At 40.9% G+C, this 27,764-nt stretch overlaps 1 protein-coding gene across 3 annotated transcripts in view; it reads right to left on the bottom strand.

Moving 5' to 3' along the window:
* LOC122540083 (ephrin type-B receptor 2) overlaps positions 1–27,764 on the bottom strand; it is a 699,339-nt gene that overhangs the window by 131,989 nt on the left and 539,586 nt on the right. For 2 of the 3 annotated variants that reach the window (XM_087980658.1, XM_087980660.1), the window contains exons 6-9: positions 25,294–25,418; positions 21,127–21,289; positions 7,418–7,526; positions 6,393–6,494 (exon numbers count right to left, since the gene is read on the bottom strand). In XM_087980658.1, the coding sequence (XP_087836784.1) occupies positions 6,393–6,494; positions 7,418–7,526; positions 21,127–21,289; positions 25,294–25,418 (499 nt within the window). The remainder of the gene's footprint in view (positions 1–6,392; positions 6,495–7,417; positions 7,527–21,126; positions 21,290–25,293; positions 25,419–27,764) is intronic. The other variant, XM_087980659.1, reaches the window with a different exon arrangement.

The raw sequence follows: 27,764 nt of genomic DNA, 5'->3' as shown, positions 1-27,764 counted from the left end.
ATATGCTCAGAAAGCATTATGATGGGAAAAGAAAGTACAAGGAGAATGTGTTACTGGTTACAGCACAAAATGAAACAACCAATTCAAATGATTCTGAATTGATATTTCTCAAATTAAATTGGGCAATGAAGAAATTCTCAAAAAATGGGATAAATTATTGAGTTACTTTCCAGAGGAAAATTGAAATGACCTGAAAGAGTTATTATAATCGCAAGGAGAGATTTGTGGGAATAAGCTAGGAAGTACCAATCTAATTACACATGATATAGATGTGGGGAATGCCGTTCCAATTAAGCAACATCCTTATCAATTTAACCCTCTAAAGTTGGGACAGGTTCAGCAGAGATTGAAACAATAGAGACAGCTTGGATGGGTGTGGCCAGCTGTCACAGACCAGGATTTCTAGTTTTTTTCTAAACTTTTAGGTTCAACTAAAGTCACTAGAGTTTCAGAGTAGTGAAGCAATCTTTTCCCTCTCTTGGTTATAGCTAAAAGCTGGTATTTCTCGCTGCTGATGGTTTCTTCTTTCTTTTGTTGCATTTTAAATAAATTGTGCTTTGCTTAATGTCGAGTAGTTAGACTAGCTGCATTGTAGCTGGAACACAGCACATTAGATTTGCCTTTACAATAAGAAAAAAAATTAGGGTCTAGGCTAATGTCTTAAAATATTTTGAGGTGGTTTGTTCTGGTCCACAACATAACAGAGAACAATCTACTCAACTTCACTCCTTGCTCTATCTCAGTGGCCCCAAAAGTTTATATTCATCAATTACCACTCAATTTCCTTCTGAATTAATTGATCATCTCTGTTTCCATCAGTTGTTGGGATTTTTAAAATCCAAACCCCCCAGAATCTTGTACACCTCTTAATAAATATCCTTTGAATTCTCCTTTGCACCAAGAAAAACAATCTCAACTTCTCTCATTTAGCTTTGTAGTTCAAATTGCTCATCTCTGGAAGTATCCTTGCAAGTGTCCTCATAGCCTCACATATCCTTCTTACAAAGTCATGACCACAACTGGATGCAGTGCGCACACATTGTAGCTTAATGAGAACTCTATAAAGGTTTAACTTTCTTACTTTTGTATTTAAATATCTCTATTTATAGTCAAGTTCCTATATGCTATGCTCACCATTCTCCCATCACATTATGTTATCTCAAAGATTGGCGCAAGAGCTCCAGATCTTTCTGTCCCTATAGACTGTTTAGAACCATGTCTCAAGAGATGTCTCAAATTTGTTCAGTATGATCCTATGTTGACTCTGCTTGATTCTATTATATACTTTTCTAAATGCTCTGCTATCATCTATAATATATGCCAAAATGTTCCCAATAGTTGATGTTAAGCTAAGAGGTGTATGGATGTATTAAGAGGTGTATTTTGACGTTTTCTCTTTTTGAAATAAGGTTTTACCTTAGCAGTTTTCCAATAATTCTGCACTTTTCTAGAATCTAAAGATTCTTAGACGATTATTACCAGTGCATCCATTATCTCTATATGTACTTGCTTTAATAGCCCAAGATGCATTCCAATAGGTTCTGGAGACTTCAGCATCTCTGTCCCCTCTTAGTTTCCCTAGTACTTCTTTCTAGTGCTAATTATTGTATTTATTCACTGTCCCTCCTTTTTCCCTTGATTATTTAGTATCTTTGGAAATACTATTCGTGTCTTTCAACACGAAGACTGATGTAATATATATATATTCAATTCCTGTGCAATTTTCTGGTGCTCTATTATTATTTTCTGTCTCAGTCTCAAATTCTAGGAAGTTCTAGAATTCCAAGAGTGTGGAAACAGAGCATTCAGCCAAACGAGTCCACACCAACACTGTAAAGAGCATCTGACCACACCCATACTCTACCCTATCTGTAACCCTGCATTCCTCACGGCCAATTGTTACAGAGATGAGGTTGGCACTCCTCTGATAATTAAAACTGAAACATCCAGAGGAGATTGCCTTGCCTCATAATTTGAGAAAGAAATGTGACAAGGGGTATAACCTACTTCTCAACCCCCAATCTATTATAAAGGAGTAGTTAAATGAAACAAAATTCTTTCACTCACTCTACAATTAACAAGTAACAATTTATTTATTCTACTCTAACAGTAAATAATTTAACAGAATTAATATCAAACTGGACAATTTTGCCTGAAATACTAACCAATTCCTAACTGACCTAAATTCTACTGGAATGAATGCTGCTCAAACAACACGAGTCCTACTTGTATAAACCCAATTAATAAGAAAGTGTTAAATCAAACATTAATCTCTCCAAGTTCGCAGTCTAGGTCTTCTCTGCTTTATCTCCAATCTTTCTTCTGCTGATCTTAACTCACAAATGCCTTTCTTCCGATGATTTCTCTGTGAGGATTTTGAGCTGGAAATACTATGGTCTTTTTAGAGAGCTTAATAAATTTGTGTGAAAGACAAATTTGTCTCTTAGATGGCAGACTTGCTTACGCTGCAGCTTAAGTTTGGCTCCCTCTTCAGATGGCCGATTTTCAAAAATCCTGGTTTTATATATTCCCCATGACACATTAAATTCTTATGATTTGCCTGGCTTCTCGGTGTCAAAACTACTAATCAGTTTTAAATTCAATTGGTCCTTCATCTCCAAGTGTCTTTTTAAATTAGTTGGCTGAATTTAAACTGTTGTCTGGGTAAAAATACTGCTTGGTTGTTTGATACTGCATATGCACTTTTAACTGTTGTTCAGACATCCATTTTTAAATCGCTAAGCACTGAAAAGAACAACATCTCTTAAAGGGATGCAATGCTTTCCGCCATTTTACAATTTTATCATTTTTACACATTAACTTTGTAACACTAATCCACCTAACTTTCACATCTCTGGATACTATGGCCAATTTAGCATGGCCAATCTACCTAACCTGCACATCTTTGGACCATGGGAGGATACTGGAGCACCGAGAGGAAACCCATGCAGATTCAGGGAAAATATGTAAATTCCATATGGACAATCACCCGAGGCTGGAATTGAATGTGGTTCTCAGATGCTGTGAGGCAGCAGTGTTAACCACGCTGCCCACTGGAATTATTTTTGGCTTCTCCTCCTTTTATTTATATTTCTAAAAAAACTCTTGCAGTCCATCTTGATATTACTTATGAGTCCACTCTCAAAATTTACTTTCTCTCTTTGTATTTTTTTGGTCATCCTTTGTTGGGTTTTTAAAATATTCCCAATCTTCTGTTTTCACCACTAATCTTTGCCACTTTGTACGTTTTTTTTCTTTCAATTTGATGATATTCTAAACTTCAATGGTAAACTCCTCCGCTTGAGCCTCCTGACTTGAATTCATTGGATAGCCAGTGGAATTTCTATGTCCATATAACCTGCTTTTGTCACACCAAAAGCCTAGAGTACTGCTAAAACCTCAATCTGACATTTAAAGTTATTAAAACATAGAACAGTACAGCACAGAATAGGCCCTTCAGCCCACGATGTTGTGCCGACCACTGATCTTCATGTATGCACCCTCAAATTTCTGTGACCATATGTATGTCGAGGAGTCTCTTAAATGTCCCCAATGACCCTGGCTCCACAACTGTTGCTGGCAACGCATTCCATGCTCTCACAACTCTCTGTGTAAAGAACCCGCCTCTGACATCCCCTCTATACTTTCCTCCAACCATCTTAAAACTATGACCCCTCGTGTTAGTCATTTCTGCAGTGGGAAATAGTCTCTGGCTATCGACTCTATCTATGCCTCTCATTACCTTGTATACCTCAATTAGGTTCCCTCTCCTCCTCCTTTTCTCCAACGATAAAAGTCCGAGCTCAGTCAACCTTTCCTTATAACATAAGCCCTCCAGTCCAGGCAGCATCCTGGTAAACCGCCTCTGAACCCGCTCCAAAGCATCAACATCTTTCTTATAATTGGGTGACCAGAACTGGATGCAGTATTCCAAGTGCAGTCTAACCAAAGTTTTATAGAGCTGCAACAAGATCTCACGACTCTTAAACTCAATACCCCTGTTAATGAAAGCCAAAACACCATATGCTTTCTTAACAACCCTGTCCACTTGGGTGGCCATTTTAAGGGATCTATGTACCTGCACCCCAAGATCCCTCTGTTCCTCCACACTACCAAGAATCCTATCCTTAATCCTGTACTCAGCTTTCAAATTCGACCTGCCAAAATGCATCACCTCGCATTTATCCAGGTTGAACTCCATCTGCCACCTCTCAGCCCATCTCTGCATCCTGTCAATGTCCTGCTGCAGCCGACAACAGCCCTCTATACTGTCAACGACACCTCCAACCTTTGTGTCATCTGCAAACTTGCTGATCCATCCTTCAATCCCCTCATCCAAGTTATTAATAAAAATTACAAACAATAGAGGCCCAAGGATAGAGCCCTGTGGAACACCACTCACCACAGATTTCCAGGCAGAATATTTTCCTTCTACTACCACTCGCTGTCTTCTGTTGGCCAGCCAATTCTGTATCCAGACAGCTATGTTCCCCTGAATCCCATTCCTCCTGACCTTCTGAATGAGCCTCCCCTGGGGAACCTTATCAAATGCCTTGCTAAAGTCCATATACATCACATCCACAGCTCGACCCTCATCAACTTTTCTAGTCACATCCTCAAAGAACTCGATAAGGTTTGTGAGGCATGACCTGCCCCTCACAAAGCCATGTTGACTGCATTTAATCAAGCCATGCTTTTCCAGATGGTCATAAATCCTATCCCTCAGTATCCTTTCTAACACCTTGCAGACGACAGACGTGAGACTTACTGGTCTGTAATTGCCAGGGATTTCCCTATTTCCTTTCTTGAAGAGAGGAATTACATTTGCCTCTCTCCAGTCCTCAGGTACGACTCCAGTGGAGAGCAAGGATGCAAAGATCTTCGCAAGTGGCGAAACAATTGCATTTCTCATTTCCCAAAGCAGCCGAGGACAAATCTGGTCCGGGCCTGGCGACTTGTCAATCTTAACGTTTGACAAAATTTTCAGCACATCAGCTTCCTCTATCTCCATCCATTTCAGCATGCACACCTGCTCTTCAAAGGTTTCATTCACTACAAAGTTTGTTTCTTTCATAAAGACAGAAGTAAAAAAACTCATTTAGGGCTTCCCCTACCTCCTCAGACTCCACACACAAATTCCCTATGCTAACCCTGATCGGCCCTACTCTTTCTTTGACCATTCTCTTATTCCTCACATAAGTGGAAAATGCCTTTGTGTTCTCCCGAATCCGTTCTGCCAAGCCTTTCTCGTGCCCCCTCCTGGCTCTCCTCAGACCATTTTTAAGCTCCTTCCTTGTCTGCCTGTAATCCTGTAGAGCTGAGCTTGACCCTAGCTTCCTCTACCTTACGTAAGCTACCTTTTTCCTTTTGACGAGAAGCTCCACTGCTCTCATCATCCAAGGTTCCTTTATCTTATCACTTCTTGCCTAACTTAGAGGGAAATATTTATTCATCACTTGCAACAACTCTTCCTTAAACAGTCTCCACATGTCTATCGTGCCTTTACCATGGAACAATTGCTCCCAATCCATGCTTCCTAACTCATGTCTAATCGCATCATAGTTTCCTCTTCCCCAATTAAATATCCTCCCATTTTGCCAAATCCTCTCCTTCTCCATAGCTATGTAGAATGTGAGGCAGTTGTGGTCACTTATCACCAAAATGCTCTCCCACCACAAGATCTGATACCTGCCCCGGCTCATTGCTGAGCACCAAGTCTAGAATGGCCTCTCCCCTCCTCGGCCTGTCAACGTACTGAGTTAGGAAACCCTCCTGAACACACCTTACAAAAACAGCTCCATTCACATCTTCTGCTCGAAGGAGGTTCCAATCAATATTGGGAAAGTTAAAGTCCCCCATTAAAACAACCCTACTACGTCCACACTTTTCCAAAATCTGCCGAGCTATGCTTTCTTCTATCTCCCTGCTGCTATTGAGGGGCCTGTAGTAAATCCCTAAAGAGGTGACTGCTCCCTTGCTGTTCCTAATTTCCACCCATACTGACTCGGTAGGCAGATCTTCCGTGACAATGGAAGCTTCTGTAGCTGTGATACCCTCTCTGATTATTCTTCACACAGTATGGTATTGTTAAACTATTGTAAGCATTCGAAGACTATTCTTAAAAGATTGTAGGAGTATAAGATGTACTGGTACATTGATACTGGATCAACACCTGTCAAAACAGAGCAAAAATTACAATGTTGGATAGAGGTAGGGAAGGAAAGGTGAGGGAGCAAACTAGATGTGGCACCTGACATGTTTGTTAAAGATTGAAGGTTAATGGTTATATTTACGGGGATTATCCACTGGTAAACAAATTAAAATGCTTAATTGGTAGCAATGACAAGGGAGAGACAGTGGAAAACAAAGAGCTAGGAGTTGGGAGCTTAGACCTGACAGCTTGGAAGGATGGACCTTCGAGCCGGAAGCTTGACCCTTGTTGGAACTGGAAACCTTGATCTTGGAGCTGGGAGTCTGGGCAGAAGATAAGTGACCTGTAGAAGTTAGTGTTGGTAGAAATGAAAAAGTTAGGTACTGTAGTCTTATGGAGAAGAATTTCAGGGGATCAAAAACAAGATTCAGGACATTTAAACAGTAATAAAAGAAAAAGTTGTGTCTTAATGCTTATTTCTGCTCTGTATTTTTTTTAATGCTTGGGCTAAGAATGTGAAAATTGAGATTTGTAATAGGCCATTAAACTCATTCTACCATTCAATTTTGCTAACCATCAGTTTGTACCTTTACCCCTATGTTGGTTAACTCTGGTGGAATAGATAAAACAAAATAATGCCACTTCACCCTCAATGACATACACTAATTATTAATATGTACACAATAATTCTATCATCTACATGTAAAATGAATAGTGAGCATGGAGCAATGCTACATGTAGAGACAGATTCAAATTCCTTCAGTTTTCTTTGTGCCAGCATCAGGGATTTGAGACTGACTGAACCGAAATGTATGACAAGGTGCAGCACTACAGCTGCACTAATTCAGGGTTGTACAGCATTGCAGACCCACTGAGGGAGGCAAATATTGCAAAGTCTCATTGATCTATACAGAGATCCAGACAGGAAATGTAACCAGTTCCTAACTAAGCAACTACTATTTAATCATTAGCTTACTGCTGAGAACTTGCCCGTAACACTCAGTAGCAACATTGCTATATTTCAAAAGATCTCTTCATTGAAGGATTTTTATAGATTGGGATCTGCTGGCACTATTGTAATGTCCTCTGGGCCCGAAATCTGGGTTTCTGTCCTAACTTTAATGGGAATGTGTCCTATCATATTCCAACAAGTTGATTAAAAACACTGTTTTTAAGGAAACTCATCTACAGAAATAAGCTGCACAAAAGATCATACACAAAAAAAACTATCATAAATGTTTGGAAGTTTGTGAAAGATTGAGTTACCTGTTGCAAACGATCAATATGACTACAACAGCAATTACGAAGACTAGCCCAGCAGCTGCTGATCCAATGATGAGAGGAAGCTTTTCTTGCAGACTACTCTGGTATTCAGCTACAAAAAAAAAGTTGAACATCAATGGCAGGTTTAGACCAGAATGGCTACAGTTTCTTCCCTTTTTCCCTTACAAATCCTCTATGTGAAATAGTTGCTCCTTAAGTCATTTTAAATCTTTTCCCTCTCACCCTTAACCTATGCCCTCTAGTTCTAGACTCCCCCATCCCAGAGGAACTCCTTGTCTATTTACTCTATCCATGCTCATGATTTTATAAACCTCTATAACTTCTCTGACTCCTAACATTTATTCATCTTTCATTAGTATTGTGGGAATAATGCGAATGATGCCATTACTGTACAGAGAAAGAACTCTCATTTATATATTATATTTTGTAACTTTAGGATTTCTCAAAGTTGTTCACATTCAGTCAATTGATGGTTATATCTGAAATGTGCTGAGATATTGCAGACCATTTGTACACAGGGAGAGCTTGTAAGCAGGGAGGCAACATGATATTACCATATTATTATATTAATATTGTGACACTATCATATGACTATTGACACAGGTAATGTCCTGGGACTAGGGTTCAAATCCTCCCCATAGCATATGGTAGAACTTGAATTCAATAAGTATCTGGACTGAAGTGTCTGTTGACGAATGTGAAACCATTGCTGATTGTCAGTAAAATCTATCTAGTTCACTAATGCTCTTTAAAGGAAGGAAACTGCTGTCTTTACCCTGTCTGGCCTACATATCCTCCAGACCCACAACAATATCACTGACTCTTAAATGAGGGATGGACAATAAATACTGGTCTAACCAGTGACATCCACATGCCATGAATGAATAAAAAAGAAAATTAGAAATAATTGGCAAGATCATCTATTTTACATCCAACACAAAATGATCTGTGGATGCTAGAAATCTGAAATAAGAACATAAAATGTTCAAAAATCTATGTAGGTCTGTGAAGAGGAGTTTTAGCCCGTAAGAATATGGGTGCAGTTGTGTGATATAAAACAAACAAAAGAAGGATAAAAAGTAAAAGATAAAAGTGAATTACGCACCGGTTAGGCCCCACATCAAAAGTTTGGTAAATCATAGAATTCCTACTGTGCTGAAAAGAGGTTATTCAGCCGATTGCACCAACCCTCCAAATAACATCCCACCTGACTAGCTCCTGGTTCTATCAACATTACCCCACATATACTATGACTAAGCCACCTAGTCTGCACATCCCTGGATAATATAGTGAAATTTAGCATGGCCAAATCATCTAACTTCCACATCTTTGGACTGTGGGAGGAAACCAGAGCTACATGGAACAACAATATGGAAACATTTTCGCATTTAATATTACATTCTCTGGTTTTTAGAAATAGAGGGAAATTTAAGCAATTGAGGCAGCGTATTCAAACCTCAGGATTATTGCAATATACATGCAGTATTCATGGCTGTATCTCCACATTTGCTCAGTGGTTTTTCTTTACACTTTGATTACAGCACATGCATGGCTGCCTTAGTTTAGACCTTGTATAGAAACCAAATGGAAGAGCAAAAGGACCGGGGGCAACCTGCTGTTCAGATATCTACAGCCAGGCAGCAATAATAGGTGCAATAGCAAGAGAAACTGGAGAGAGAAGTAGCACTATTCATGACACAGGTTGTCACAGAAGAGACTCAGCTTCCCTAACAGATCCAAAAAACAGTCCATCAGATTGCTCAGGTTACTGCATCAGATGGTTACAGTCAGCTCCAGCCTGAATAGAACATGGAACATAGAACAGTGCAGGCCCCTCAGCCCACGATGTTGTGTCAAGCATTTATCTTAATCTAAGATCAACCCAACCTACACACCCCTCAATTTACTGGTGAGCATGTGCTTGTCCAGCAGTCATTTTATTGTCCCTAATGTCTCTAACTCTATGCACTCAGCACTCTCTGTGTAAAGAACCTACCTCTAACATCTCCCCTATATCTTCCTCTAATTACCTTAAACTTATGAACTTTTGTGACAGACACTTCTGCCCTGGTGAAAAGTCTCTGTCTCTCTACTCTATCTATACCCCTCATTACCTTGTATACCTCTATCAAGTCAGCTCTCTTCCTCCTTCTCTCCAGTGTGAAAAGCCCTAACTCACTCAACCTCTCTTCATAAAACAGGCCCTCCAATCCAGGCAGCATCCTGGTAAATCTCCTCTGCGCACCCTCAAAAGCATCTACATCCTTCCTATAATGATCATAGAAAAGAATCCCTACAGTGTGGAAACAGGCCCTTCAGCCCAACCAATCCACACCGACCCTCTGAAGAGTGACCCACCCAGATCCATTTCCCTACTCTATATCCTATACTTACCTCTGAATAATTCACCTAACCTCCACATCCCTGAACACTATGGGCAATTTAGCATAGGCAATTGACCTAACATGCACATCTTTCAACTGCGGGAGGAAACCAGAGCACCCAGAGGAAACCCACGCAGACACGGGGAGAATGTGCAAACTCCACACAGACAGTCGCCCGAGGCTGGAATCAAACCTGGCTCTCTGGCGCTGTAAGGCAGCAGTGCTAACCACTGAGCCCCATGAGGACACCAGAACTGGACACAATTTTCTAAGTGTAGTCAAACCAGGGTTTTATAGAGCTGCAGTAAACTCTCGCAACTCCTAAAATCAATTCCTCTGAAGGCCAAAATACTAAACACCATCTTAACAACCCTATCAACTTGGATAGCAACTTTGAGGGATGCCAAGATCCCACTGTTCCTCCACACTGACAAGAATCCTCTCTATAACTCTGTATTCAGCACTCAAATTTGACCTTCCAAAATGAAACACTTCGCATTTACTTTGGTGGAACTTCATCTACCACTTCTTAGCCCAGCTCTGCATCCTGTCAATGTCTTGTTGTAGCCTGCAATAGCCCTCAACACTATCTACAACACCACTGATCTTTGTGTCATTGGCAAACTTACCAACCTACCCTTCCATTTCTTCATCCAAGTCAGTTAAAAAAAACTACAAAGAGCAGAGGCCCTGCAGGATACCGCTGGTCACCGATCTCCAGGCAGAATATTTTACATCCACTACCACTTGCCGTCTTCTTTCGGCCAACCAATTCTGTATCCAGACAGCCAAATTTCCCTGTATCCCATACATCGTAACTTTCTGAATGAGCCTACCATGGGAAGCGTTATCAAATGCCTTACTGATATCCATATACACATATACACACATCCACTGCTCGATCTTTATTAACTTGTCTTGTCACGTCCTCAAAAAAGTCAATAAGGCTTTCGACACATGACCTGCCCTTCACAAAGCCTTGCTGATTCTCTTGAATCAAACTATATTTTTCCAAACAGTCATAAATCCTGTCTCTCAGAATCCTTTCCAGTACCTTGCTAACACAGGCATAAGACTGACTGGTCTGTAATTCCCAGGGATTTCCCTATTCCCTTTCTTGAACAGAGGAATAACATTAGCCTCTCTGCAATCATCTGGTTCTACTCCTCTGGTGAGTGAGGATGCAATGATCATCACCAGAGGCACAGCAATCTCGTAACTTGCTTCCTGTAGTAATCTTGGATGTGTCTGATCTGGCCATGGGGGCTTATCTATCTGATGCATTTGGTGACCATAGGTTACCATATCATCAAAATTATTCTCAATGATTTTAATCTCTCATCCTTCAAAGCTCTGCTACAGATATATCCTGGGTAACCCAGTCAATGATCCACAAATGCATAAAACAGGTGATTGATGAATTTTGTTTTGCAAGGGCCAGCAATTAATTCAAATTTGTCTGCAATGAACAAATGGATGCTCAGCTTTTGAACCTGCCTGGTTTCCCACATTGACAATACCCCTAGAGCAGTTCAAAGTATTTATTAGTCACAGGATTTCAGTGTTCATCTGGTGTGAAAACATATCTTTATGCAGATATGGGTCAAATTGTCAGGAAGCTACCATCAAGCTTGTGCCCTCTGCCTTGTGTTTATGGATGGCGTGCTGGCTTAATACTTAGCATTGCAGCCTCACAGCACCAGAGATCCAAACTTGATTCCAACCTTTGTTAGAGTTTGTATGTTCTGTCTGAAGTTTGCATGTTCTTCCTAGATCTGCATGGGATTCCTCCAGGTGCTCTGGTTGCTTTCAAAGTCCAAAGAAGTGCAGGTTAGGTGGATTAGCCACCATAGTAAATGTGGGGTCATGGGGATAGGGTCAGGGCTAGGGTGGGAAGCTCTTTGGAGGGGGAATGTGGACTCGATAGGCTGAATGGCCTCTTTCCGCATGGCAGGGATTCTATGATTCTGTGGCAGTCTATGTTCCATTTCAGACTTCAGTCAGACGTCAGAGATGGCTGCTACAAAGCAAGAGACACCCGGTTTCAAACTGGGCTTTTGTCCTGTCAGAAACCTGACAAAAAGTCGAACAGTCAACTACAACCAGAATGTGTGGTGGGTGAGAAGTGGGTTCGCAGATGACACAATGCTTGGCCAGATGAAGACAGTGAGGACGAAGGTTTTAGATTACAGGGATTGGTCAGATGGGCAAATCAGTGACAGATGGAATTTAATCCCAGTAAGTGTGAGCTGGAGAAATGGAAGTCTGGAATGCACTGACTGGGAAGGTAGTAGATGCAGGAAACCTCACAACCTTTATAAAGTATTCTGATGAGCACTTGAAATGTCATAACATTTAAGAGTATGGACCAAGGGCTGGAACGTGGGTTTAGTGTAGATAGATTAGCACAGATTTGATGGGGCAAAGGGAGCTTCTGTATTGTATGGTTCAGTGACACAATTTGTGATTGAACAGACAGTCAGTTTATTGAAGAGATGGTCTGCAGCCTAGAGAGGTTGGAGGTGCTCTTTATTGCTCACCAACCAGGATTTCCAGAATGATTAGAGGTTGCTGATCTCAAAACAGCTTTGAATATAATAACACCACATGTATAAGAATAGAATTAAGACATTCGACCCATAAAGTCTGCACCACCATTTGATCATGGTTAATATATGTTTCTCAATCTCATTCTTCTACCTTCTCCCCGTAACCTTTGATGTCCTTACTTGAGTGACTGAGGCCGATTCTGAGAGAAGTCAGCTCAGTCACCACAACTGAGAAGAGGATCATGGACTTAAGCTTGGCTGCTCAGGAATCCAGGTTGCAGTTTGAGTGAGTAGTGCCTGGAGAGAGTTAATGTACTTTTGTTTTGTAGTTGCAACCTGCTAGGAAAGAGCATGGGAGTGACAGAAGTGACTTTGTTGACATGTCGTTAAGGCTAATGTAATCAGCTCGTATTGTTATCTGTAGTTGATAAGGTTGAAAATGGAAGGAGAGTACTCTTCTGTAATATGTAGAAAATCAGGGACACTTCCTGTGAACATGGTGAGTATGTATGCAGGAAGTGTGTTCAGCTGCAGCTCCTGATTTGTTGTATGGCATAGCTGGTGCTGCAGATGGACTCACTCTGGAGGATCGGTGCAGCAGTCAAGGATAGCCTATTTAGTGAGCTGGTCGCACCACCAGTAAGGATTAAACAGTCAAAGACGACTTGGGTGACCACAAGGAAAATGAGTAAGATGGACCGGCGGTCCCCTGTGGCCATTCCCCTCTCAAGCAGGTATACCATTGTGAATACTGTTGAGGGTGATGGATTCGCAGAGGAAAGCAGCAGCAGCAGACAGATTGGCACTGTTGTCCAACAGGGAGTATCGAAGAGTAGGTAAGTAGTAGTGATCGGGGACTGTATAGTTAGAGACACAGATAAATATTTCTGTGGCTGCGAGTGAGTTTTCAGGATATTGTATTGTCTCCCTAATGCCAAGGTTAAGGACGTCTCTGAGCAAGCACAGGATATTCTGAAGGGGGAGAGTGAGCCGCCATATTGGTTGTGGCGGAAAGAAAGATGAGGTCCTACAATAGGTCTTCAGGAAGTTCGGTATGAAGTTGATAAAGTAAGATTTAGGAAACTGAACACAGGCAGAGCCCTTGAAAATGTAAGGAAAGCAGGAAAGAACTGAAATAAGGAATCAGAAGGTCTAAAAGCAGCCATGAAATGTCTTTGGAAAATAGGATGAAGGAAAATCTCAAGGTATTCTACACATATATAAGGAGCAATAGGTTAGCTGGAGAAAGGGTAAGACCAATCAATGACAAAGGAGGGATTTTATGCGCAGAGCAATATTAAATGGGTAAGAGATCCTTACATTGGTAGTCACAAAGGAGGAGGACATAGTGGATGGTAAGTCTTGGGAGCAGTACACATTGAGATAGTAGGAAACATCAATATAAAGAAGAAGCTGAAGCTTTTTGAGCATCAAATGATTGATGAGGGCAGGGAAGTTTTCAATATGGACTTTAGCAAGTATTTTTGACAAGGTTCCTCATGGCAGGCTGTTAGAAAAGATGTGGTCACATGGGATCCACAATGAGCTGGTAAAATGGATACACAACTGGCTTAGTCAGAGAAGACAGAGTAGTGGCGGAAGAGTGTTTTTCACATTGGAAATACGTGACCAGTGGTGTTCTGCATGGATCAGTGCTGGGACGCCAATTGTAATATATATATATATGATTTGAAGGAGAATATAGGTAGCCTGATGAGTAAGTTTGTGAATGACACAAAAATTGGGGAAGCTGCGGATAGAGAGGATTGCCAGATGATACACCAGGATATAGAGAGGCTTGAGACTTGAGTAGAGAAATGGCAGAGGAGTTTAATCTGGAAAATGCCAGGTGATGCATTTTGGGAGGTATAATGCAGGAGGAAAGTATACCACAAATGGATGAACCATGAGTAGCATCAACATACAGAGGGATCTAGGTGCATAGATCCACAGTTCCCTGAAAGTGGCAACACAAGTAGATAGTGATCAAGGCGGCATTTGGCATGCTTGCCTTCATCAGGCAGGGCACAGACTCGAAATATTGGCAAGTCATATTGCAACTATGTAGAACTTTAGTTCAGCACATTTGGAGTATTCTGTACAGTTCTGGTCACCACACAGGTTGACTTGGGAGAGGATACAGAAATGGTTTACCAGGAACTTGCCTAATCTCTTGCTATGATGAGAGATTAAATAAACTTGGTTTGTTTTACCTTGAATGTCAAAGGCTGAGGAGTGATCAAGGAGTTTATAAGGTTATGAGAAGCATGAGCAGAACGGATATCTGGAGTCTTTTTCGCAAGGCAGAAACACCAATTACTGGGAGACAAAGGTTTAAATAAAAGAAGGTAAGTTTAAAGGAAATATGAGAGGTGGATTTTTCATACAGACAGAAAAGTGCCTGGAATGTGATGACATGGCATTAGAATACTAGATTGGTAGCAACCTTGACTCAATAACTATATCCAGGAAACATGAAGCATATACCAACAAATCAGGTCAGATCCTCATGAAGATGATGTTGTGTCCAAAGGAGGATCCAAGCAGTTATGAAGCTTGATAGGTTGGTTAAATTAGCTGCGTACTGAGTTTAAAACCCAACCTAATGTCGTTTGTGATGTGTTGGAGCTCAAAGGATGTAACAGTGCAAGTGAGGAGGTTCAGTGGAGAGATAAAATATATAATAAAATAAATGGAGGCTGAGGGGTGACTTTTTTTTTTAGATTAGATTAGATTTAGATTACTTACAGTGTGGAAACAGGCCCTTCGGCCCAACAAGTCCACACCGACCCACCGAAGTGCAACACACCCAGAGCCATTCCCCTACATTCACCCCTTTACCTAATACAACGGGCAATTTAGCATGGCCAATTCACCTAACCTGCACATTTTTGGACAGTGGGAGGAAACAGGAGCACCTGGAGGAAAGCCACGCAGACACAGGGAGAATGTGCAAACTCCACACAATCAGTCAATCGCTTGAGGCGGGAATTGAACCCCGGTCTCTGGCACTGTGAGGCAGCAATGCTAACCACTGTGCCACCGTGTCTTAAAAGAGGTTTATAAAAACATGATGGGTATAGATAGGATGAATAGACAAGGTCTATTCCTAAGGATTAACTTGATCTATTCTGTCTATACCTGACATATGCTTCCTGCTTTTTCTTAACCAAACCCACAATTTCTCCCGTCATCCAGTATTCACTATACCTATCATCCTTTCCTTTCACCCTGACTGGAATATACTGTCTCTTCTCTCTCATTAGCCCATTTCTGAAGGCTTCCCATTTTCCAGCCATCTCTTTCCCTGCAAATATCTGCCCCAATCAGCTTTTGAAAGTTCTTGCCTAATACCTTTAAAATGTGCCTTTCTCCAATTTAGAACTTGAACTTTTAGATCTGGTCTATCTTTTTCAATCACTGTCTTAAAACTAATAGAATTATGGTCGCTGGCCCCAAAATGCTCCCCCACTGACACCTCAGTCACCTGCCCTGCCTTATTTCCCAAGAATAGGTCAAGTTTTGCACCTTCTCTTGTAGGTACATCCACATACTGAATCAGAAAATTTTCTTTGACATGCTTAGTGGGCGGCACGGTGGCACAGTGGTTAGCACTGCTGTCTCACAGCGCCAGAGACCCGGGTTCAATTCCCGACTGTGTGGAGTTTGCACATTCTCCCCGTGTCTGTGTGGGTTTCCTCCGGGTGCTCCGGTTTCCTCCCACAGTCCAAAGATGTGCAGGTCAGGTGAATTGGCCATGCTAAATTGCCTGTAGTGTTAGGTAAAGGGGTAAATATAGGGGTATGGGTGGGTTGCGCTTCGACGGGTTGGTGTGGATTTGTTGGGCCGAAGGGCCTGTTTCCACACTGTAATGTAATCTAATCTAATCTAATCTAATCTAATGCTTAACAAATTCCTCTCCATCTAAACCCTTAACACTATGGGAGTCCCAGTCTATGTTTGGAAAGTTAAAATCCCCTACCATAACCACCCTATTATTCTAACAGATAATTGAGATCTACTTACAACTCTGTATTATAGACCACCCTTAATAGTCAGAGGGATATTGAGAAACAATCTCAATAAGGTGATCATCACCGCTTTCTTATTTCTCTGTTCCACCCAAATTACTTCCCTGGATGAATTTCTGGGAATATTTGCCCTCAGCACAGCTATCCCTTATCAAAAACACCACTCCCCCTCCTCTCTTGTCTCTCTTTCTGTCCTTCCTGTAGCATTTGTATCCTGGAACATTAAGCTGCCAGTCATGTCCATCCCTGAGCCATGTTTCTGTAATTGCTATGATATCCCAGTGCCATGTTCCTAACCATGCACTGAGTTCCCTGTTAAGCCTCTTGCACTGAAATAAATGCAGTTTAATTTATTAGTCCTACCTTGTTCTCTGCTTTGTCCCTGCCTGCTCTGTTTGGCTTGCTTTTTTTATCAACTGTACCAGTCTCGGATTGATCTCTTTCCTCGCTATTTCCCTGGGTCCCACCTCCCCACACCTCCTCCCCCCCCACCCCCCACCACCTTCCTAGTTTAAATCCTCCCGAGCAGCTTTAGCAAATCTCCCTGCCAGCATATTAGTCCCCTGCCAGCATATTAGTCCCCTTCCATTTCAGATGCAATCCGTCTTTCTTGTACAGGTCACTTCTACCACAGAAGGGATTCCAATGATCCAAAAATCTGAACCCTTCTCCCATACACCAGCTCCTCAGCCATGTATTCATCTGCTCTATCCTCCTATTCCCATCCTCACTAGTTCGCAGCACTGGGAGTAATCGAGATATTACTAATCGTGAGAACCTCTTTTTAAATTCCTGCTTAATCCTCTGTATGCTCCCTTCACTATCTCAACCTTTTCCCTTCCTATATCATTCGTTCCAATGTGGATAATGACCTTCTGCTGGGCTGTCTCCCCTTGAGAACATTCTGCACCCTCTCTGAGTCATCCTTGATCCTGTCACCAGGGAAACAACACATTATTCTGAATTTCCGCTGCTGGCCACAGAAACCTCTGTCTGTGCCTCGGACTAGACATTTCCCTTATAAAGTTGATCTCTTGGAACCCGACATACCCCTCATTACATTAGAGCCAGTCTCGATACCAGAAACTTGGCTGTTTGTGCTACATTCCCCTGAGAATCCATCACCCCCTACATTTTCCAAAACAGCATACTTGCTTGAAATGGGGATAGCCACAGAAGACTCCTGCACTATTTGCCTATCTCTCTTTCCCTTCCTGGAGTTAACCCATCTATGTGACTATATCTGTGACATTTCTCCCTTCCTATAAGTGCCATCCATCACACCCCCTTGCTGTTGCAAATTCCTCATTTAACAAGTTCCTCACTTATTCCTCAGAGCTGTACTTCCTGCACGAATACCTAAGGAAATTGATACTACCTAAATGTCTTAAATACAAATCTCCTCTGAACACCCCACTAGCCAAAGGAATAGCAGAGCAAAATTGCCACAGAATGCTTCGAGAAATGATTAATGATGCCTACAACAGACTCTGTAAATACAACTTTGGTGCCAAAAATCTTTATTCACTCATGCAACAGACCATGAATGGACAGACACAGTACAACAAGCCATAGATATTAGACAGCGACAAACACAGAAAATCAAAAAACTAAATCTGCAGAAAAACTAGACATACTTACGCAAAGTAACAACACTGACAACACAGAAGCATAAATAAAAAAACTTGTCTGTCCGACCCTTAACAGACACTGAAAAAGCAGTCTTAGTAAGAGGATTAAATTACAACTTCCAGGATGCAGATAAGAAAGATTCCTTAGCAGCATTAGAAACAACACTGAAAGACAGCCAGCTCACAGAGGAAACCCAGCAAACCATCAGGCAGGCAGTCGTACCAACATTAAGCAGGAAAAAGGAAGGAAACACACTCAATACACAAGAAAGGAAAGCACTGGAAAGCCTAAAAAACGATAGAAACATTGTTATCCTACCTGCAGGCGAAAGACATTTGAAGTAATTTTAAATCAAAGCGACTACACTGAGAAAGTGAACGCACTACTTGCAGATACCAACACCTACCAACAAGTGGCGATAGACCCGACCCCACCACTAGAGAACTGAATCACATCCCAACTTTCAGAAATCTTGAGAAATAAATAAGATCGACTTCCAAAAAATGACACCAGATGGATCCAACACACCACGAGTCTACAGATTACCCAAAATTCACAAAACAGGAGCCCCCCCCCTCATAGTCTCACTACCTGGAACACCAACTTACAGATTGGCCAATGATCTACACCAAAGACTAAAACAGTAACTAGAAGACTCCATCCAAGAATTCCTAAAGTCATCAAAGACACCAAGATAGAAGAGGATGAAATAATGGTCTCCTTTGATGTAACAGCCCTATTCACATCTACCAACATCAACCTGGCCAAGGAAATACTGACTGCATTATTAGAAGACCCAAACACCACCAACTTCATCAGTAAGGACATTATCATAAGCTAGTGGACCTATACATTACACCTACTTCACCTTCAACAACAAAACCTACAGACAAACCAATGGAACACCATGGGATCTCCATGTTTGAAATACCCTATACAAACAACAAGCAAAACTAATGTCATCTACAAAATACCTTGCAAGAACTCAGGCGACTGACTGTGTGGAGTTTGCACGTTCTCCCCGTGTCTGCGTGGGTTTCCTCCGGGTGCTCCGGTTTCCTCCCACAGTCCAAAGATGTGCAGGATCAGGTGAATTGGCCATGCTAAATTACCCGTAGTGTTAGGTAAGGGGTAAATGTAGGGGTATGGGTGGGTTCGCTTCGGCGGGTCGGTGTGGACTTGTTGGGCCGAAGGGCCTGTTTCCACACTGTAATGTAATCTGTAAAAACTGTAACAAATACTACATTGGACAAACAGGCAGAAAACTAGCCACCAGGATACATGAACATCAACTAGCTACAAAAAGACATGATTCACTAGTATCCTTACATATGGATGAGGAACAATAACACTTCGACTGGGACAACACATCCGCCTTAGGATTATCCACACAGAGACACACATGAGAATTTCTAGAAGCATGGCATTCCAACCGGAACTCTACCAACAAACATATTGACTTGGATCCCATTTACCATCCCCTGAGAAATATAACAGGAAATGACATCACTATAGGAAGTGATGTTACCACAGGAAATGATATCATCAACCCAAGGAAACCCAAACACATAAATAGAAAGCAGGCTATACTACCAGTGATTCATCTGAAGCTCACTTAAGACATTACCTAGTGTGGTGGCGAAACATCTGAAAACTAACCTTCCAGTTCAGCAAGCAAACCTACATCCAGAGCTGAGCTACAAGTATTCTCAAAACTCGCTAAGATGTCAATAAAACATATAATCTAGAAAGAACTCACTCTATTCACTACTGCAGACTCCCAAGGCCACACTTAAGACTTATCTGTCTCTGTGCTGTGCCCTCGTCCAAACAGGTTCCTCCAAGATCAGTTGTGAATTTTCCTAGATGCACTCCGATGTCCAGCGATACGTGAATTCAAACAGCAAAAGCAGTAATTGCGCAGGTTCACTACTGTATCAGTTAGCAGTGTAGGTTTCTTTCTCTCTCTCTCTCTGTCCTGCACTGACCTGACCATGTGTTGCCTTTGTCTGCCCCTCTCCCTTTTAAAAGTGCTGCTGTTTTGACTTTTCTTTATCCAAAGTTCCAAAACAATGCAATAACATATAAAACAGTAATTACAGTTCCTGGAATTCAAGGAAACCACCTCCAACACCGAAAATACCTTAAAAAAGGAGCAACTTGTTACAGTCAGAAATTTTTCCTGTCCTCCATCTTGGATTACCCAGACAGAAAATATAAAACAAAATTCTCTTTGATCTATTTTGTAAAGTCCTTCTCTCACTTTCAAAAATATTACTATTCATTACCTTGGCTGATTGCGGTGGTCTTTTTAACAGAACCAAGTCTGCAAGCAGCTTCTGTAGTTTAAAGACCTCCTTTAAAGACCTCTTTTTGATTACACACAATCATTCTATAAAGTTTGGACAAGGAGCTGCTATAATAGAATGAAAAATCAATGGAATCCATTTCACATTCAACTAATGATGGTTCTTTTGTCCGTGCTTAAACAAAAAGACAAATCTGCTGGTATGCTATAGTTGTTTGCTGATGTCCCATCCTTAAACAAAAGGATGTGTGAATTACCCAGATGGCTGACAGTGTCCTCATAAAAAAATAAAAAGTGAAATTGCTGTAGAAACTCAGCAGGTCTGGCATCATCTGTGGAGAAAGGAATGGAGTTAACATTTCAATCCAACATGAATCTTCTTCAGTATTCAGTTCTGAATTTCCCAATCTGTTCTCTAGATGAGAAGTGACTGAAAATTCAGAATCCAAACTCCTTGTGATGGTGATACTCTGTGACCGACATTCCTATAATGTTAAATATGAAAAATATGGCTCACAATCAAGACAATCAAGTTAATATACTTCTTAACAATCGCTCCAAATACATCATGATCAAAAACAGAGCAAGGCTGTCCCTAAATCGATATAGTTGCACGTAAAAGAAAAAAATGCATTGAAGCCATATAGAATGATGATGCCAAGATTATGTGCAGTGATGGCATTGAAAACTAAACATTTAGAAAAAATTTGTTTCAAGGTAACTTGGTTTTGAATTCATGAATAGAACCCACTTGGTATCTTTTTTCATTTTGTGCGTGCCTATTTACCTTCTGTCATTGTCTGAAAATACATCTTCCCACTGTATTGGCCAAAACCGGCCACTGTCCGTGCTCGCACTTGGAAAACATAGATGGTGCCAGCGCGGAGGCTGCGGATGGTGGCTGTGTTTGTCTGGCTCTTCACAGTTGAAGAATTGTGCTCACTTTGATCCTACACACACAAGACAAGGAAACAAGTACTTCTCAGTTTGGCACTTGGTAATAGAACATTTATGAGGATCCTCATGATCCTATCCTTATTTCTACTGTAATTTTAAAAATAATGCACGAGTTAAAATAGAAAGCCTCCGAAGATCCTGCAATGCAGATTGGGCCTCCCTGTATTACTCTAAGGTTGCACTGCCTCACAGTCTGTTTCAAAAAATTATTATTGGGAATAGTAGGATTAATTAATTTCAAATTAATGAATAAAACAAATTAATTAAAATACAGCAAAGTTAACAGAGCAGACGATGTGTTGCAACTGCAGGATTTGGATATTCCTGGGCACCAGGTAAAATAGGTCTCTGCTAAACATTTGTGGTTCAAGAATTTCGAGTCAATATCTATAAACTGAAGGACAAAGTGCAGATACTGTGATGCATCAGGAAATGGGAAAGGTATCTAGACTTTTTTTCCAAATGGCGATCACAAATAAGGTCTTTTGATTTGGTTAGGACAGGACAGCGAGAGAGGTATGAAGATGGGGGCAGATGGCAAGGCAGATTGTAATAGTGGTAGTGGATAATATAGCCGAGGGATCGACACTTCTCTGCAACAAAGTGAGAGAGTCAGGAAGGCTATGTTGCCCACCTAGTGTCAGGTTTCAGGGCATCTGTTCAGTGCTAGATAGGAACTTGCAATAGAAAGGGGAAGATTCTGTCATCATGACCCATGTAGTTACTAATGACAAAGGAGGTCAAACAAAGAGATTTTGCATAGTCAGTATGAGGAGGTAGCACCAAATTAACAACAAAACTCATCTGAAAGGTGCTGGATTCTTATTTTGAATCACAAGAATATGGGTAGAAAAGAAACTAAATTAGAAACATAGAAAAAATGAGTAGACTCTTTGTGTCTCCTCTACCATTTATGACTGGTGTCAAACTTAGTACTCTGTACCTGCTTTCTCTCCATACACTTTGATTTCTTTAACCTTCAGAACTACATCTAAGGAAACTGAATGCATAGCTTAAAGATTGGTGTGGGTGAAATGTTATGACACAGGGGATAGCAAGCCAAACTAAATCAGCCTCACAAACTCTGCATTTCCAACACAGTGAATTTAAAACATTCAATGACGATCAAACTTGCTCAATTGCTCAATTGTTACAAACCAGACCTTATAAATAACTTGAGCACTAAGTTTACAAAACAAATAGAAGTTAACAATTTAGTATTGAGAATGTAATTTTAGCAGAACACAGATCTAGGCAATGTAATTGATGTATGCAATAAAAATCCAATCCTCTTTGAATATAAGCCCCTTACTCTCACACTGACAGACTATGGACTTGCACTCAATGGACTCTTACCTTTGCTATCAGTCTGCCATTTCGAACTTTATCAAAAGCCTTGCTGTAGACTACATTAAAGTTATTATTAGACACCTATTGCTAGGCCTCAGTATAACTTTGTAACGTGGCTGAACTGTTAACTGCACAAATCTCTCAATCAATATTGCAAAACCTTGTTAAAATGCATAAAAATGAAACAATATTCAAGACTTCTTAGCTCCATAACTCCAGGCTGCCGTGAATCTCTTAGAATAACAAGCAATGTTACCCATTCCTTACTACATAGAATATAAAAATGAAAAATTAAAGCTAATTGCTATTGACAATGAAAATAAATTAGTGCAATTTATTAGTTGATTCTGAGGAATGGCTACTGGATGACATAGGACCTGAATATTTAAATGTACAGAAGAGTTAGGAAGGGCAGGAACCAAAGGAAAGGCAAAGGGATTGTTCTATTAATTAAATGATGGTGTTAGCATAAGAGAAGGAATGACTTAAGCTTAAGAAACCAGAATATAGAAAGAGCTTGGGTGGTGATCAGAAATTATAAAAGCAAGGAGTTGTAACATGACTAAATTTTACACTCAATTTAATGGAGAGAGGAATAGTCCAAGGCTAGTATTTTAAATTTAAATGAGAACCATTATGACGACACAAAAACAGAACGTGGCTAAAATGAATTTCAAATTATATTACAGGATAGATGAATAGAGATATAATGAGTGTGGTGCTTGAAAAGCGCAGGTGGTCAGGCAGTATCCAAGGAACAGGAAAATCAACGTTTTGGGCAAAAGGCCTTCATCAGGAGAAAATTCCTGATGAAGGGTTTTTTCCCGAAATGTCGATTTTCCTGCTCCTCGGATGCTGCCTGACCTGCTGTGCTTTTTCAGCACCACACTCTCGACTCTAATCTCCAGCATCTGTGGTCCTCACTTTTGCCGAATAGAGATTTAATGGTAGGCATTTAAAGTGATATTTCAGAATACAGAATAGATTCAGTCCAACAGAAAGTCAATATCCCAGGAGGATCCAACATCCGTCGTGACATAAAGATGGCATCAAACTTAAAGAAAATGCATATAATTGCATAAATATAGGTAGTGGGTCAGAATATTTGATAGAATTTAAAATGAGCAGAGATGAGTGAAAGGTTGACAGGGGAAAATTAAAATAGAAGAGAAATCCAACTAAAAATGAAAATGTATTTTAAGAATTTGTATAGATATTTAAAAAGGGAAAATGTTAACAACATAAACAGTGGTCTTATAGAAAGTGAGTCTATAGGGGAATCAATAGTGGCAAATTAACAGATGGACAATGAACTGGACAGGTATTTTGTGTCAGTGTTTGCTATTGAGGATACAAGCAACATCCGATAAGTATCTGTAAATTATCATATGCAAGGGAGGAAGGAACCCATGAAAACTACAATTGTGGGGAAAGTGGGAATGAGCAAATTACCAGAGCTGCAAGTTAATAGGCCCCAGGTCCCGATGGAATTCATCCTAGGGTTTTATAAGCAGTGGCTAATGAGATAGTTGATAGCTGGTTCTAATTTCCTAAAATTCTGTAGTTTCAATGAAAATTCCATGAGATTGGAAAATGACATACATAATTCCTTTATTTAAAAAGGGAGGGAGGCAGAAAGCAGAAAATTACAGCCAAGTTAATTTGCCATTTTTGTGAAGGGAACTCATGTTTAACTGATCTACTGGAGTTCTGAGATTAAGCAACATGCGCAAAAGGAAAAAGGGAACTAGTGGATATATTGCGCCTTGATTTTCAGAAGGCATTTAATGAGATGTCAGACCAAAATAAAAGCTCCCGGTGTAAGGGTTAATACATTGACATGGATTGAAGATTGGCCAGCGAATAGGAAGCAGAGATTAGGCATAAATGTGAATTTTGTAGTTGGCAGAACATAGCAAATGGTTTGCCATAAGGATTACTGCTGGGGCCTCAACCTTTTACATGTTTGACAAACGAATCGGATGAAAGGACCTAAGGTATGGTTGCCACATTTGGTGATGGCACACTGATAGGTTGCAAAGTTAACTTTGAAGGGGATGTAGACCTGTTACAAAGGGATATAGATAGTTTAAGAAAGTGGCCAAATATCTGAAAATTAGAACATGATATGGGAACACGTGAAACTGCCCATTTTGGCAGAATGAATGAAAAAGAAATACATAGAAATAATTGTTTACTGGAGTGTACTGGAGTGGGTCTTGATTGCACCACTTTCTAACTCAGAGAGGAGATGTGATCAACTGAGCACAATTGACATATAGTTTAAATTCAACTCTTTACAGCTTAAAAATACGGGATAGACCATTTAGGACAGAGCTCAGGGGAAACTTCTTCACCCAGAGAGTGGTGGCTGTGTGGAATGCTCTGCCACAGGGGGCAGTGGAGGCCCACACTCTGGATTCATTTAAGAAGGAGTTGGATAGAGCTCTCAAAGATAGTGGAATCAAGGGTTATGGAGATAAGGCAGGAACAGGATACTGATTAGGAATGATCAGCCATGATTATATTGAATGGCGGTGCAGGCTCGAAGGGCTGAATGGCCTACTCCTGCACCTATTGTCTATTGTCTATTGTCTCTCTGAAGAATTTTCATTTCAACTTTCTGTGTCAATTCTAGAATGCATACCTTTTCATAATACTGGAGTTCATAGTCCAGGATCACTCCATTGGGCTGGTCAGGCTGAGACCAGGATAGTGTAACACTGTCCACTGTACGACTCACTTGGTGTATAAATGACACTGTAGATGGAGCTGTAACAGAAAGTAGAGAGCTGATCAAACAACCTAAAGACTGAACCATCCTGATCACACCTGAACACACAGCAACAGACATATATACACACATTCTAACACACTTAATCATGCACACATTCTCTTGCAGGCTGGCACACACACACTGTCATATATCGACACGTACACACACAGACACACAAAGTAATGCATTCATTTGGTCACAAAAATGGATGGCAGTTAAAATAGCACTTTAACAATGGAACTCATTTTTATGGTGCACACATTCTTGGAGCCCGTCTCCAAAGTGAGATTCAATTAAATTGAATGGTTCTAATTTGCTTTTAATAGCATTGTTATTAACTAGTATTTTCTCTGTACACAAGCATCCATGACAGCTCAATTATTTTAGTAATGGATATTTGAGGAATATTTTGCACTACGTTCTTGGAAATGTAGTTGCTGTCAATTTTTCACAATTTTCAATTCGGCCATAAGTTAGTCACAGGGAAAATGTAATAAAAATTAATGCAGATACTGGGAATCTGAAATAAAAACAAAACTTTGAGGAAATAATTTTCAATTACAAAATGTCAATATACTAATTTTCTCTCCACAGATTCTCTCCAAATGTAAGGTTTTTTTTTCAGAGTTTCTTTGATAGTTACAACTGGTTGATTAGATTAGATTCCCTACGGTGTGGAAACAGGCCCTTCAGCCCAAAAAGGCCACACGGCCCTTCGAAGAGTAACCCACCTAGACCCATTTCCCTCTGACTAATGCACCTAACCTATGGGCAATTTAGCATGGCCAATTCACCAGACCTGCACATCTTTGGGCTGTGGAAGGAAACTGGTGCACCCGGAGGAAACCCACACAGACACAGGGAGAATGTGCAAACTCCACACAAACAGTCACCCAAGGCTGGAATCGAACCTGGGACCGCGGCACTGGCAGGCAGCAGTGCTAACCACTGAGCCACTGTGCTGCCCTATGGTGGTCTTCATTCTTTTCTAGAAGTAACATTTCATTGCACATAAAAGGAATCAGATAAAGGGAAGTCATCTTTTACATCAAAACATTGGTTGATAATATTAGGCCTTAATCAATATCATTCCTATTTTCATGTTTTCGTGGGTTAATGATGTCATTTGTTGCACATGTCTAATCGCATCTTGAAAAGTGGTAATCACCCACCTTTTTGAACGATTGCATTAACCGAATATTATTTTACAGGACAAACAATAGAATCCATACACTGACCTGGGATTGCACAACAGATTTTATTCAGTGATAAAGATGACATGGACTCAACTGAAAATTATTTTGCTTTAGGTTTGGCAGTTAGTGGCACAGAGGTGTTTACAGCAGATCTTGCAGAAAGCTAGCGACAAAGATGCAGAGTTCTCTGTCATGGGTTTCCCCTTTCCTGAGGTCAGTCTGAATCCAGCACAAGTAAATCCAGAAATCCACCCACAGCTGTTATCAAGTGTGGTAAGCAACTAAACATACTGAAGTATTCACACAGTCAGCAAACTAGTAAGTAAAATGCACCGAATAGCCATGTATTAAAATATTACAGAAGTCGTATCATAATGGAAGAATTTGATATTAAAAAAAACTAAATTAAAATTTCCAGACTAGAATGCAGTGGTTATTACTTAGTACGCCAATAAAATGTTTCATTTCATTTGCAAGCAATAACCATCTTGGGCGAAGAGTATATGCAGCAAAATTAAGGAGAAGTTGACATTAGTTTAACGATGAAAAATGTGTTGCTGGAAATGCGCAGCAGGTCAGGCAGCACCAAGGAGCAGGAGAATCGACATTTCGGGCATAAGCCCTTCTTCAGGAATGAGGAAGGTGTGCCAAGCAGGCTAAGAAAAAAGGTAGGGAGGAGGGACTTGGGGGAGGGGCGTTGGGAATGCAATAGGTGGAAGGAGGTTAAGGTGAGGGTGATAGGCCGGAGAGGGGGTGGGGGCGGAGAGGTCGGGAAGAAGATTGCAGGTCAAGAAGGCGGTGCTGAATCCGAGGGTTGGGACTGAGATAAGGTGGGGGGAGGGGAAATGAGGAAGCTGGAGAAATCTGCATTCATCCCTTGTGGTTGGAGGGTTCCTAGGCGGAAGATGAGGCGCTCTTCCTCCAGGTGTCGTGTTGCCATGGTCGGGCGATGGAGGAAGCCAAGGACCTGCATGTCCTTAGTGGATTGGGAGTTACAATGTTCCACCACGGGGCGGTTGGGTTGGTTGGTGCGGGTGTCCCAGAGGTGTTCTCTGAAACGTTCCGCAAGTAGGCGGCCTGTCTCCCCAGTGTACAGGTGGCCACATCGGGCGCAGCGGATGCAGTAAATGATGTGTGTGGAGGTGC

This window comes from Chiloscyllium plagiosum, unplaced genomic scaffold, assembly GCF_037043375.1.
Source record: "Chiloscyllium plagiosum isolate Xiang-an unplaced genomic scaffold, Cpla_swu_hap1 HiC_scaffold_37, whole genome shotgun sequence".
Classification (NCBI taxonomy): Eukaryota; Metazoa; Chordata; class Chondrichthyes; order Orectolobiformes; family Hemiscylliidae; genus Chiloscyllium; species Chiloscyllium plagiosum.
Note: the sequence above shows the minus strand (reverse complement) of the source record. Positions and strands in the feature narration are given on the sequence as shown.